Here is a 12239-nt window from a genome sequence, read left to right on the forward strand (position 1 = left end):
TACAAAATCCTCTCCAAACCAGGACCCCACCAGTCGGGTGGAGTGGCCCTGATCTTCCTTGAGTGGGTCCCTGCTTTCATCATACCTACTCAATCCTACCTTTTGAATGCCTCATCTGTAGGCTTGGTTCGTGCCTACTCTCACCCCCATCTACAGGGCTCCTGGCCCCATCTCTCTCCCTCTCAACCTCTTCTAAACTCCTTCTCCTTGGTGACTTCAACATCCACCTCTCCGTTCTGTGTCCTCTGACTCCCTCTATTCTTCCTTCTAGCCCTACCAACTGCCAGTCACTCTGGACACCCTAATTTCTGGCAACATCCCATCTCTAATCTGGTCACCACCCTCTCCTGGTCTGGCCACTCATCCTCCCACCTGGGACCCCTTTGCCCTTTATCAGAGGCACCCTCAGCCTCCTTCACAGTCATTCGACCAATGAAGTGAGTGTCAGTTGCTGCTTTTGCCTCCAAATTCATGCCGCTCTTATTCCCACTTCTGATCTCCCTCCGACTGCTTGCTAACCTGCACCTCTTTGCCAATCCTGCACCTCATTCCCAACAACCTTGACATCCTTGCCCCCGTTATGAGGATCCACCTAAAACCTGCCTCCAAGAACTGCAATGACTGATCTAGCATCTCTGAAACGTGCCGTTACTGAACAGAAGTGGCAGACCTTGGGTTTACCCTCTTGACAAACAGCAATATCGCTTCTCTAGCTGCTCCAAGAGGCGGGCCCCCATCCAAGCCCACATCTCTGGAGCCATCAACAGCCGAACAATCGAGTTGCATTTTCCACTTCACCCCTTCATACCAGGCTCTGTACTGCTTTGGCATCAAAAACCCAGGATCTCTTTTCCTCATTCTTCCATCTCCACTCCTGCACATGCTCCCCTCCCACCCCCCCTAGCTGTCCTCCCTCCAGCCCATAGCACTGGATGAAGATTCTAAAGGGGTCCGCTCTATGAAGGTCACCTACAAACAGCTGCTCCCCTGCTCTTCCAGAACCATTAAGGACAACCTCTTTCAGCCAGGCTCTTGCAGACTTCTGTAACCACTCCTTCACCACTGGCTCCTTCACTCCATCCCCCCCAAGCACTCCATTCTGCACCCTCAAACAGTCTGATGACCCCTCTTGCCAGACCATCGCCCTATTTTCACTACCCCCTTCCTGGGTAAACTCCTGGAGAAGCTGGTCCTCTCCCAACTTAAGCTCCACACTGATCTTGTTGGTTACCTTCATGACCAATCCGGATTCTGGCAGAAGAACTGATTTTGAATATAGACAGGTGAAATGGCAACTCAGAAAACACACCAACTGCAAAACCAAGAATGCCATTTACGTAATTAGATGTCTGTGTGACCTACTATATGTAGGCAAAACTACCAGGGAAGCACGACAGCGGATTTTGGAACACAGGTCATGTATAAGAAAGTGGCAGATAAACCGCTCGTGGAGCACTTTGGGAAATACGGGCATAAAGACACAGACCTTACATGGTTTGTGTTACAAGCAATAAAGCCTTCCAAGAGAGGTGGCGACATGGGTACTCTCCTACATCAGAAACAACGTTGGATACACACCCTGGATACAGTTAAACAAGGTCTTAATCTATCCGTGGAATGGAACCATCTGGTTGCCAATCTGTAAAACATCTCATGCTTTGTAGCAGATACGAAATAAATAGCAAGGGGCTCAATTTATAACTCCCTATGCAGTTGCGGGATTAAATGGTGTTTTCATAAAATACGTTTATTAAGTGTTGTTTCATCACATAGTAATGTCTACCTTATATAGATATTTTTGAACATATAATATAATAAGTCGTATATTTTTTAAGCAGAAGATTTTTTTTAGTAGAAGAACGCTTTAACACGATGGGTACAAGAAAATTGGCAATAGACATTTTAACAGTCTTTCTTCTGTATCTATGATTAACAGAGTTGTATAAAAACCCGATATTAGAGTTTATGTATCAACTAAATATATACAACATGTTTTTAAGTTCCAAGGTTAGATGGCCGCCAAAAAAAAAAAAAAATGAGTAGACTAAATAGAGTCTGAGAATCGAGGAGTTTTCCCTAGATGCGCGCGAGCGCTTAATAGTCCTCTCGTCTGCCATCAACACGAGGAGTCGTGCTGATGACAACGCTACCGCGACGCTGCTGGCTACATTGCAAACGCCATGGTGTATGCAGAAAGGAAAACCACATACGGCTAGAGAAAAGATAAATTTTGATATACGCAGCAGCCGCAAAGTTGTTCATCTAAATGGAGTTTAACTAAAAATTATGCCACCCCAGAGAGAAGATGGGTTGGATTTGGCTCGAATTAATGACTGGAGGTTTTTGCTCCCAATTTTGACAAATAGGGGCACCAGTATAGATTTTAAATAAAGGGGGAGAATGTCCAATATGAAATAAGATAACACTCACTGAGCAGTGCGAGTCACGCGGAGTTTATATAACAGTTATCTGTATATTTTTACAGATCGATGCACCAGCTAAATTTAACCACTACATGAACCAAAAGAAAGGTGATTAAAGAAGGAAGGTTCTGAAAATAAAAGTCTTCTTTGGAATTTTTCTACATAATACGAACAAAAACGAATATTGGAAACTTTGGCTGTTTCTGCTTTGAGTAAGTAACATAGCCCCCTCTTAACTTGGTTCCCATCCATCGATGGGCACCTGCTTTCTTTTGCAAAGCTACAAAAACAATGTTTTCTTTTGCGATCTAGTGAAATTGGTATAACAAATGGTAATGGATATATGCTTTTAACCCTAGATCAGACGACAATTATCCTCCAGATTTCAATTAAGATGTGCTGAATTAGAATACTACATCCTGCCCCTCCTGATTCCACTGGATAGGAGGTGAGTTGGATGTTGCTCTATAAATTATAGAGATATTAATATGCAACTGAATAACTCTAAAAGGATTGATGGGAACAATACTGATGCAGTTTTTATGTATTTTTATAGATGGTGTGGCCCATGTCAATATATGTGCTTGAAAAATGGGTTCTGTCCTGAAGGTCGCTGTACAGAGAGTATTAGTGATGATGCTCGCAGAGAGCAACTGAAACATGTGTCGACGTGAGAGCTGTGGGAATAGAACACACTGATACCCCAAATTGATGGGGATGTCTTATAATGAATTGTAATCATTTAAAAACATAACAGATAAACGACTGTTCTTTTATATATAGACCATTTTTCAAAGAATGAATTGTTGAAGAGAGACTGACGATGGTAGTATGAATGTGAATGAATGAAAAAGAATGGGCCATAGTGTTGTAGGAAATGTTTAATATTGGTTTTAGACAGTGCATTTGCTCAAAAATAAAAAGTCTTGGGAATTGAAACCAAGTTAAAAATTGTTTGTGATCCAGTCATCCTTATTTTTGTCTACTAGTTCGAGCCCTTTGTTATTTCTGATTGAATGACCGGTAGAACTAGGGACGTTAAAATAGGTACCCCTCTTTTTTTGCAATCCGGATTCTGGGCATACAGAGGCACAGAAACTGCTCTCCTGAACACCTGTGAAACCGTGCTCTGAAATCTAGACTCCAACACTCCCACTGTTCTCATTCTCCTTGATCTCTCTGCCTTTGACAAGGTCAACCACGATCTTCAAAATGGCCGACATCCTCGGCTTCACTTTCCAGGTACTGGACAGGTTGACCTCACTAACCGCCCTTCCCAGCTGCAACTGGGCCCTTTGTCCTCCACCACCACTCTACCCAGTGCTCCATCTCATCCCCATGGCTCAACAATATCTATCTCGCCCTTCTTGCTCACCTGTTCTGATCTCCTAATTGCCAGTGTTATGCCAATTATCCAGCTTTCCTTCAAACTTCGTTCCACTACCTCCTCTGATCCCAGACTGTCTGCAGTTCAGGAATGCTGTGCAGCTAACTTATTGCCAGCAAAACAGATCCGACCCCTGCGTCCTCTTTCCCTCCTACCATCTGGCCACTCTTTGGGTCCTCTACCCCCACCACCCTGAGGCCAAAAACCACACATCTTTGATTCTGCTCTCTCACCACTCACAACATAGCCCTTACAAGGAAGTCCCACTTCCAACTCCACCTCCCCAGAGGCATTCTTCCTTTCCTCACCTCCCTCCAGAAGCTCTGTCTCTAGAGCTCTGGTCCTCTACAGGCTGAAATCCTGCAACAGCCCCTTTCTCAATCTCCCTACCCTCCTCCAGATAACAGAATAGGGCTCCAAGACTTATCCTTGGCGTCAAGCCCAGGGACCATCTCTCCAACCTTAAAATCCTTTCACTATCTCCCAGTGGCTACAAGGATCAAATTCAAGACCTGCATCATCCACAAGGCCTTCTGCGGCCTGGGACCATGCTATCTCCAAATTCCCTCCCTAAATACTCCCCTGCTACAGCCATAGGCTCTTCCAACTCAGACTGTCAAACACTTCCCCAAGCAGATAGTGGGGGCAGGTCTCCTCGGCTGGTACCTCCCTTTGTAACAGCCTCACTGCCCCGCTCAGACTTTAGTTAGGCGTACTTAAGTTCTTAAACTGCTCAAAAGTCTACTTTTCTCTACCTCTTTCCATCCCCGGTTAATCACCCCACTGCAGCCAGTGGAACAAGATTCCAGGTCCAGACCAGTACCCTCATCCCCAACTACACTGTCCTAGAGGGCCCTGCATTCCACCATTGGGAGTCACCTGCACCAGCACTTAGCCTGAGGTACTCCTCCTTGGCTCCCCTTAGCACTTCCCTCCTGGGCCATCCACCGGCACGTGTCCACACCTCTGCTCCCCCCCCTCCTTCCATCTCTCTGCTTCTCCATATCTCCTGCACGTCCAAATGCCACAAGGCCTAGTAGGAGCATGGCTGTTTTTGCCAAAGTTATTTCCGCTGTTCCCTTCCCATTTAGCCTTGTGGCGCTCAGAAACAATTCTGTTGTATAGGGGCCTAAAAAATGAATATACAAATAAAACAAATGTTTGATAAATTGGTCATTCTTATATTCCCAAAATGTAATTCGGTTTTATACAAAGCAGCCAGCATCTTAAATATTAGGTACATATATCATTCGACACTTCACACCCCCACCCCCCGATTACAAAAAAATGTTTTGTCTAGTTGAAATCCTGGGTTGGTTTACAAATCAATGAAAGTCCGCTTCTCTGCAGCCTGGATAAAACGCACAGCATTCCAAAAATATGTTTTGGGTTGTTACACAATCAGGGCGTGCAATATTTGAACTTGTTTGGGAACCTTTGTAAAAGTTGCATAAGAAAGAGGCACACGATAGCATTGCCCTGAAACTCCATCTACCATGAAATGGCGCATGCCAGGCAATCCTCGACTATCAATAGGGATTGTAATTTCAGGAAATGCACAGAATGACAGCAGTTTATATCTCAGTAGCAGGCTTGGACTGGGCGACAGCCCCAGGGCCGAACCAAAAATAAAACACTCATGTGGGACAGTTTTCTTGGTCAAAGTGGGCAATTTTTTTGCCAATTTGCGCCATTGTGACGAGTCTATTTTCTCTGCGGCTAGTAGTTTTGACCAGTGTTGCTTAATAAATATTCTTTGAAAAGCACAATTTCACACCAACAAAAAAATCCCCATTGGTTACTATGCAAAGTGGTACAAAAGAAATGAATAGCCATTTGCAATGGTGGGGCACTTTTTCACTGGTGCCCGAGACAACTGTATGGCCCAGTCCGACCCTGCACAGGAGGAAGTCGTTTAACTTGTGTGCACAAAACACCCCACCAAAGACCACTGGGCTATTAATCCGACAGCTGCGTGAACATGGGAGGGAATACGGCATACTCTACCTCGATACAAAAGTACAAGAACTGTTGGATAAGACTATGTAAACGTTTGGCAATGTCGGAAATCCGCTTATGAAAGCCTTTGCAGATAGTTAGAAAAGGTTCCCGGAGCCAGCGCTGCCAACTCGAGCAAGGGTAGAGGGGTGCGGTGAATAAAAGGCGACGCAAGGACCCCTTTTTGTTTAAAAGAACATTCTAAGAATTACATTACAACTTAAACTACAACAATGTCCGTGCGCTACAGAAATAGTGTCAAGTTGTTTTGAGAAAAGTTTCCCGCCAAATTAGACGCATCCCAAAATCACCTTTTAAAAATAGAAGACAATCGAGAATGAGTTGTAAACGCAGTTAAAGGGAGTTTGCTACAGTTTTAAACAAAATCTTAACCGCCCCGTTTAGGGTTGTCTGGGAGTCATTATTTAACCCAAGACAAAAGTTACACACTTCACCTCACTCAAGCCTCACCAGACAAACTTAGCACAGCCCTGGCAGCTCGCGTGCACGCCGCCACCACCACCAGAGAGCGCAGCCAGCCCGCGCATGCGCTCACCTGCGGCAGCCCTGCCCAGCCGCGCGGCACACAGCACCGCCAGGCACATCACGCACCGCTCCTTCCAGCTGTATCCCATCTCCGGACAACGGCAGGGGGGGGCGGGGCCTTGTGAGAAACTGCCAAAAAAAACTCCCGAGTAGCCCTGGGAGCGCCTTTATATGGAGGGGAAGGGGTGGGCGTGGCCGGGAGCGCCCCCCCCCTCACCGCACACCTGTGGCGGCGGCGCGCGAGACAAAGCACCTGCATCCAAATACGCCGCTGCGTTCACAGCCGCTCAGCTAAAGAACCGCCCCCCTAATATGCCCAGTGCGGGGCAGCGCGTGCAGGCAACCCCCACACCACCTCACAAACAAGTCCCCTCGTCCCACCAGTCCCCTTATTAGCCAACGTATTACTTCGCCAAAGAGCTGCTTATCAGGTCACAAAATGTCAAAAGCTGTTTCCAATCTAGTAGGTGTTTTTCTTCCTATTGTGCCTAAAAAATGACAGGCAACCTCTTCTTGCAAGGAAAGGGACAAGTGCATTGTGACCGACTTAACGACTTCGCAGCTGTACTACTGTCGTTGTTTGCAATTTTGCTCTCTCTTTTTTTGAGCGGGGAAACCAAGGAGCTTTACACAGCATTAAGGAGATCAGTTCTGTGGCTCGTTTTCCTTAGCGGTTTGTAGTTTAATTAGACGGCATCACTAAGAAAACGACTTGCTAAGAAAAAAGAATCGGTGAAGAGCCGCTGACTTCGCAGTGCACTCTTTCTTATTTTTGACACCTATGCTGGGAGGCTCTTTCCTGCCTCTAATGTCAGTGTCACCTTTCAAATACCATTTGGCAATTTAGCAAACGTGTTTCTTCTGGGTTAGCGTGAACAGCGGCATTCAGTGCGGGCATTAAGTGCTCATCACTGTCTAAGAGCACCCGTAATGGCGGCGCTGCCCTCTACTTCGTTTAGAAGTGTTTTGACCGATCGCCTTTTCTCTTTGCTTTTCATAATCGCCAGGGATGCTGGTGCTGGCTATTGCCTTTTCATTTGGATACTGCGTGGGGTACAGGACGACACGTTGTCACATTTCAGGTGTAAGTACCCCACCCAGACCTGCTCTAGTGTGTGCTTTATAGTATTTATGTCTTCAAAATCCCAAACTGCATACCCCAAAATGGGGAGGAAAAAAACAGGATTGCACAGTGCTGATTCTTGCATTTGTGAAGCCCTATGCGCAGAGGACAACCTCAACCCAGTCATTTGCATGCGTATTGACATCACTTGAAGTGACAGCACAGATAATGATATCAGCTGTTGATACTCTAGGGCGCATTGACATTGCCACTTTTATTTTTACAGCATATGGATCAATGTCATGAGTGAGGCCTTTTTTTGGCAAGTGTATACTGTGAACAGTATACCCCGTAGGAGCAGGGCTATAAGTGGGGTAAGAAATCGAGGGGAGTGGGCTCATTTGGGGGCATGGCTTGTGGGGTGGGCGTGGCCTAAAAATTCCACAAACTGTAGTAAGGTATGCAAACAAATATATAAATGCATGTAAGCATTTATATATTTGTATGAGTACCTTACTATGATTTGTGTAGTATGCAAGACATATTTTATAAACATAGAAATATGTAACATTTCTATGTTTATAAAAGATGGCTTGAAAAGTACACAATTCAATCCATTTTTTATAAAGCTTTGCCAACGGACAAAGTCAGAGGCCTCATTGTCCGTAGGCAAAGCTTTATAAAGGATGGCTTAAGGGCCCCGGCTCAGCCCCACTTTTTGGAGACTGCCGGGGCCTGGCCGCGGGTGGCCCCGGCCCACTTAAAGCACTGCCTTGGAGCTTCGAATTTAGGCAGATACAGCACAGTGAGATGTAATGATTTCCCCACCATCAAACGCTCTAGTAGGGTGGTGAAGCTGGCACTTGAGTTGCCGTAGCTTGAGGGATTTTTTTCAGCTCTACTTGTTGCTTTGCTTTCAGGAATTACTTTTCCCCCTCTCACTATCATGAGTGGGGCTTGAGATTTAATCGAAGACACGTAGGCGAGTGTTATGCATTAATCTTCTTTAGCTACTCATCTGGCAGCAAAGTGAAAACAGACGCGTAATCGTGTTCATGCCACACACTTACTGCTTAACGAGAAACCTGATACAGAGCTCCCAATGAGCCACTGTCATGACCACAGAACAACCAGCACATAAAAGCCTATGTAATTAGTGCCTCTTCCACGTTAGTGCTCAGAAGCAGCTTTACCTCCATGTCCACTGTTCCTGACCTTCTTTATTTCTACTATCCCCTATAACTCCTCCCCTCCAACCACGTCACCCAGTTTAAATTTTCTTGCCTCCAGCAGGTTGGACTTCTTGTGGGGCGCTGGGGAATGACGATTGCTGGCCTCCCTGGTGGGGCTGTGTGGCGGGGCCTTCGGCTCCAGCATATGCAGCAGTGCTCTCGGGCTCCCTGCGGGGCCCGCCGGAGTTGGTTCCCCTCTCTGTTGGAGCTTCAGTCCCGGGATCCTTGGCTGGTCCCGAAGTGGCTGTGTCCTCTTCAGGGGGATCTGAGGCTGGGAGTCTGACAGATTCAATGGTCAGTGTGGCTATTGCACGGGCTAGGTTGATGTCTCAGGGGTTTTCGGGTCCTGTGGTAGAGTCTATCATGAATGCTCTTAGACCCTCTACTCTGAAGGCATATGGCAGGCACTGGGGCCATTTCTGGGACTGGTGTGGGCGGTCTGGGATCCCTCCCCTGCGTTCTGGCCTCTCTGCTATCCTCCAGTTCCTCCAGGAGGATTTCACAAGGGCATGGTGGTTTCCACGCTTCGCTCTCAATGGGCCTCCATAAAATTCCTCTTGGGGGATGGTCATCTGGATGGGGAGGTGTTTGTGGCGAAGTTGCTCTGAGGGTTTTCATCTTCACGTCCTTGTACTTATAATGGGCTTCCCCCTTGGGCTCTCCCTCTCGTCTTTCGGTTCCTTCATGGGCCTCCTTTTGAGCCCATTTATGAGATTGACATTAAACATCTTACACTGATGACTGCCTTTCTTATCGCCATCACTTCTGCCCATAGGCTAGGGGAGATTGGGGCTCTATTATGTCACTCCTTCTTGAGGGTGCTGCTGGACTCAGTGGTATTAAGGTGTGTTCCGAAGTTTCTCCCGAAAGTTGCGTCTCGGATTCACACCTCTCGATCTGGTTCTCCCTGCCTTTTTTCAGGATCCGCTAATGCCAGAGGAGGTGGCCTGGCATACCATTGATGTGCGGCGGGCAGTGTTGGAGTATTTGGCTAGGACAGCCCCTTTCTACCAATCTGATAGTCTACTGATTACATTTGGCCCGGCTGGTGCTGGATGCAAGGCCTCAGTGGTTTCCATTAGCCGGTGGATCCGTGTTGTGGTCTCCATGACCTATATGGCTTTTGGCCTGCCTGTACCTGCGCACATTCAGGGGCGGTCGACCACGGGTTTGGCAGCTTCCTGGGCCGATGTAAGGGGGGTTTCTCTACAGGAGATTTGTAGGGCTAGCACCTGGGAAGATCAAAGCACTTTCATCAACCACTATAGGTTGAATGTCATTGTCAGAACTGAGCGTTGCCCCAAGACAACACTAAGGGTCATGACACAACATGAGGAATATGGCCAGGGTATAAGCTCCTTCAAAAATGAGAAGGGACCCACCTGGACCCAGTCCGGGCGCCTTTAGCGCCAGGCTCATAAGAAATGGCCAGGTGTTTTAGCACTACACTCTTGGTGATCCAACGTGGTAGGTAGAGAGCTGAATAAACACCTACATGCGGTCCAGTGTTCAGGGTGTGGCTGCATCCTTGGGCGGGGCCGTCTATATAAGCCACGCCCTTCCAGCAATCAGTGCTTCGCGTTGTTCTGCTTCCAAGCAGCTATTGGAACAGGAGGGTGGTGTCCTACCACAAGGAGCTGTAATACTTTGCATAAACATTTTCTGCAAAGATTTTGACATTTGACATGCTTAGTATCAATGGAGCTGTGTATTTTGGCTCAATTGAAAAGGGAGCAAAAAACACACGTAGAGTGAATGTTTAGCTTATTTATTTAGCCAAAGTCAAGTAAGTGCGGGTTTGATGTCACATAGTATTTTTAAAAAAGTGTTTTGACAATGTCTGCCTATTATTTGGCAGACATATTAGCAAAGCAAGGAAAGGAAAAGTACACAAATAAATTCAAACTACTCATAGATGAACATTCACATGACAATGCACATACAAAAAAGAGTAGGTTACTCCCAAGACCTAGTACACCTCGGAAGTAACAAGAAGGATGTACTAGTGAAGACTAATTTGAGCCCGCTTTTTACACTTCACCCAGTATTGTTATGAGATCATATGGGGATTGTTCTCTACAAAAAACATTTAAAGCATTTGAATGTAATGTATGTACATAGAGGTCAACCCCGTCGGCATTTACTTCTGATGTATTGTATTGCTTTTTTGTATGTGCACTTTAAAAAAAAATACTATGTAGCATCAAACCCGCACTGACTTGACTTTGGCTAAATAAATAAGCAAAACATTCACTCTACATGTGTTTTTTGCTCCCTTTTCAATTGAGCCAAAATACACAGCTCCATTGATACTAAGCATGTCAAATGTCAAAATCTTTGCAGAAAATGTGAATTTAGAGTTATTAAAGGTGTGTGTTTTTCTGCACTGTTTTTGGCTCTGTGTCTCAATTTTCCTTTGCTTTGGTATATCTCATGAGGTAAGTACTGGGACGAGGAAGAGTGGACGTTGAGGTAATGCTCTGATTGCTTACCGGTAATCTTCATTAATCCTAGTCCTACTCTTCCTCGTCACATTACTGACGGCCCTCCTCTCCCTCACTGCAGGGAAGGTCCCATGCTCCGGCTTGGTTATGTAAACTGGGTGATGTGGTTGGAGGGGAGGAGTTATAGGGGATAGTAGAAATAAAAGAAGGTCCTGTGTCGGAGGCAGGGGCCTCATGAGGTAAGTATTGTGACGAGGAAGAGTATGACTAGGAGTAATGAAGATTACCGGTAAGTAATCAGAGCATTAATGCATCTCTTCAAAGCAGAACCAGGAGCACAATGTATGCCAGCGTCTGGGACGAAGGGCAAAATGGCTACACAGGATCCTTTTCTACCTCGTCCGCATTGGCAATTGAGTGAAGAGAAAACACAAACAGCAGGGTGTGGGCGTGTTACAACGATGCTACCACTCTTGTTATACTGTCCCTCCTCCCGACATGTCACGACAGGTATCTATAGAATCAAAGCAATCCTTTTGTAAGACCCCGAGCAACACATAAAGGGGAGAAGAACATTTCGCATTTTAAGATATCTCAGTCAAGTAGGAGGGACCTGCATGAGCGCAGCTCAACAGTTCAGCTTGTTACTATTAATAGTGGAACAATCATTGGCAATGCCAACAGTTTGGGCTTTTGTGTAGGCATGGGAAACGGCGAAAGGCACTGCCGTAGTGATATTATCTGGCCATTGATGGTAGCAGGTGTGAAATGCTGAAGTGCCTGGGAATCTGAGAGCAGTGCCTGGCAAATGCCTAATACTTTTCCACTAGCCAAAACTGTTAACAGGACTTCAGTGAAGGACACGCATATTGCTTATAAATCGAGTGGCTGAAAGCTGGTTTACATATTTGTATGCATTTTACAGCTTCAATTAAGACAATTGGCCCTTATTACAAGTTTGCTGGTTTCCCACCTGTAATTCTGGTGGGATACCAGAAAAGTGACCTACCGTTTCCGTCTCCTGATATCAGGATTTCCTGGATAGCACAGGTGGCGGAAAGGGCGGTAAATCCCTATTCCATGGAGTCCCGTAGGACTTGATGGAGGGACTTGTCAGTATTTCTGGCACCGGTAAAACCAATGCCA

The 12239-nt window shown here is 46.2% G+C and overlaps 1 protein-coding gene across 1 annotated transcript in view; it reads right to left on the reverse strand.

Annotated features, from left to right (window-relative positions):
• Positions 1 to 6472, reverse strand: part of LOC138510849 (vitellogenin receptor Yl-like) — a 909900-nt gene extending 903428 nt beyond the window's left edge. Inside the window, exon 1 of the mRNA XM_069626522.1 lies at positions 6365 to 6472. Within this exon, the coding sequence (XP_069482623.1) occupies positions 6365 to 6443 (79 nt within the window). The 5' untranslated portion in view covers positions 6444 to 6472. The remainder of the gene's footprint in view (positions 1 to 6364) is intronic.
• Between the last annotated feature and the right edge of the window lie 5767 nt (positions 6473 to 12239).

The sequence above is a fragment of the Ambystoma mexicanum genome, chromosome 6p, assembly GCF_040938575.1.
Source record: "Ambystoma mexicanum isolate Mex_15411 chromosome 6p, UKY_AmexF1_1, whole genome shotgun sequence".
NCBI classification, from domain to species: domain Eukaryota; kingdom Metazoa; phylum Chordata; class Amphibia; order Caudata; family Ambystomatidae; genus Ambystoma; species Ambystoma mexicanum.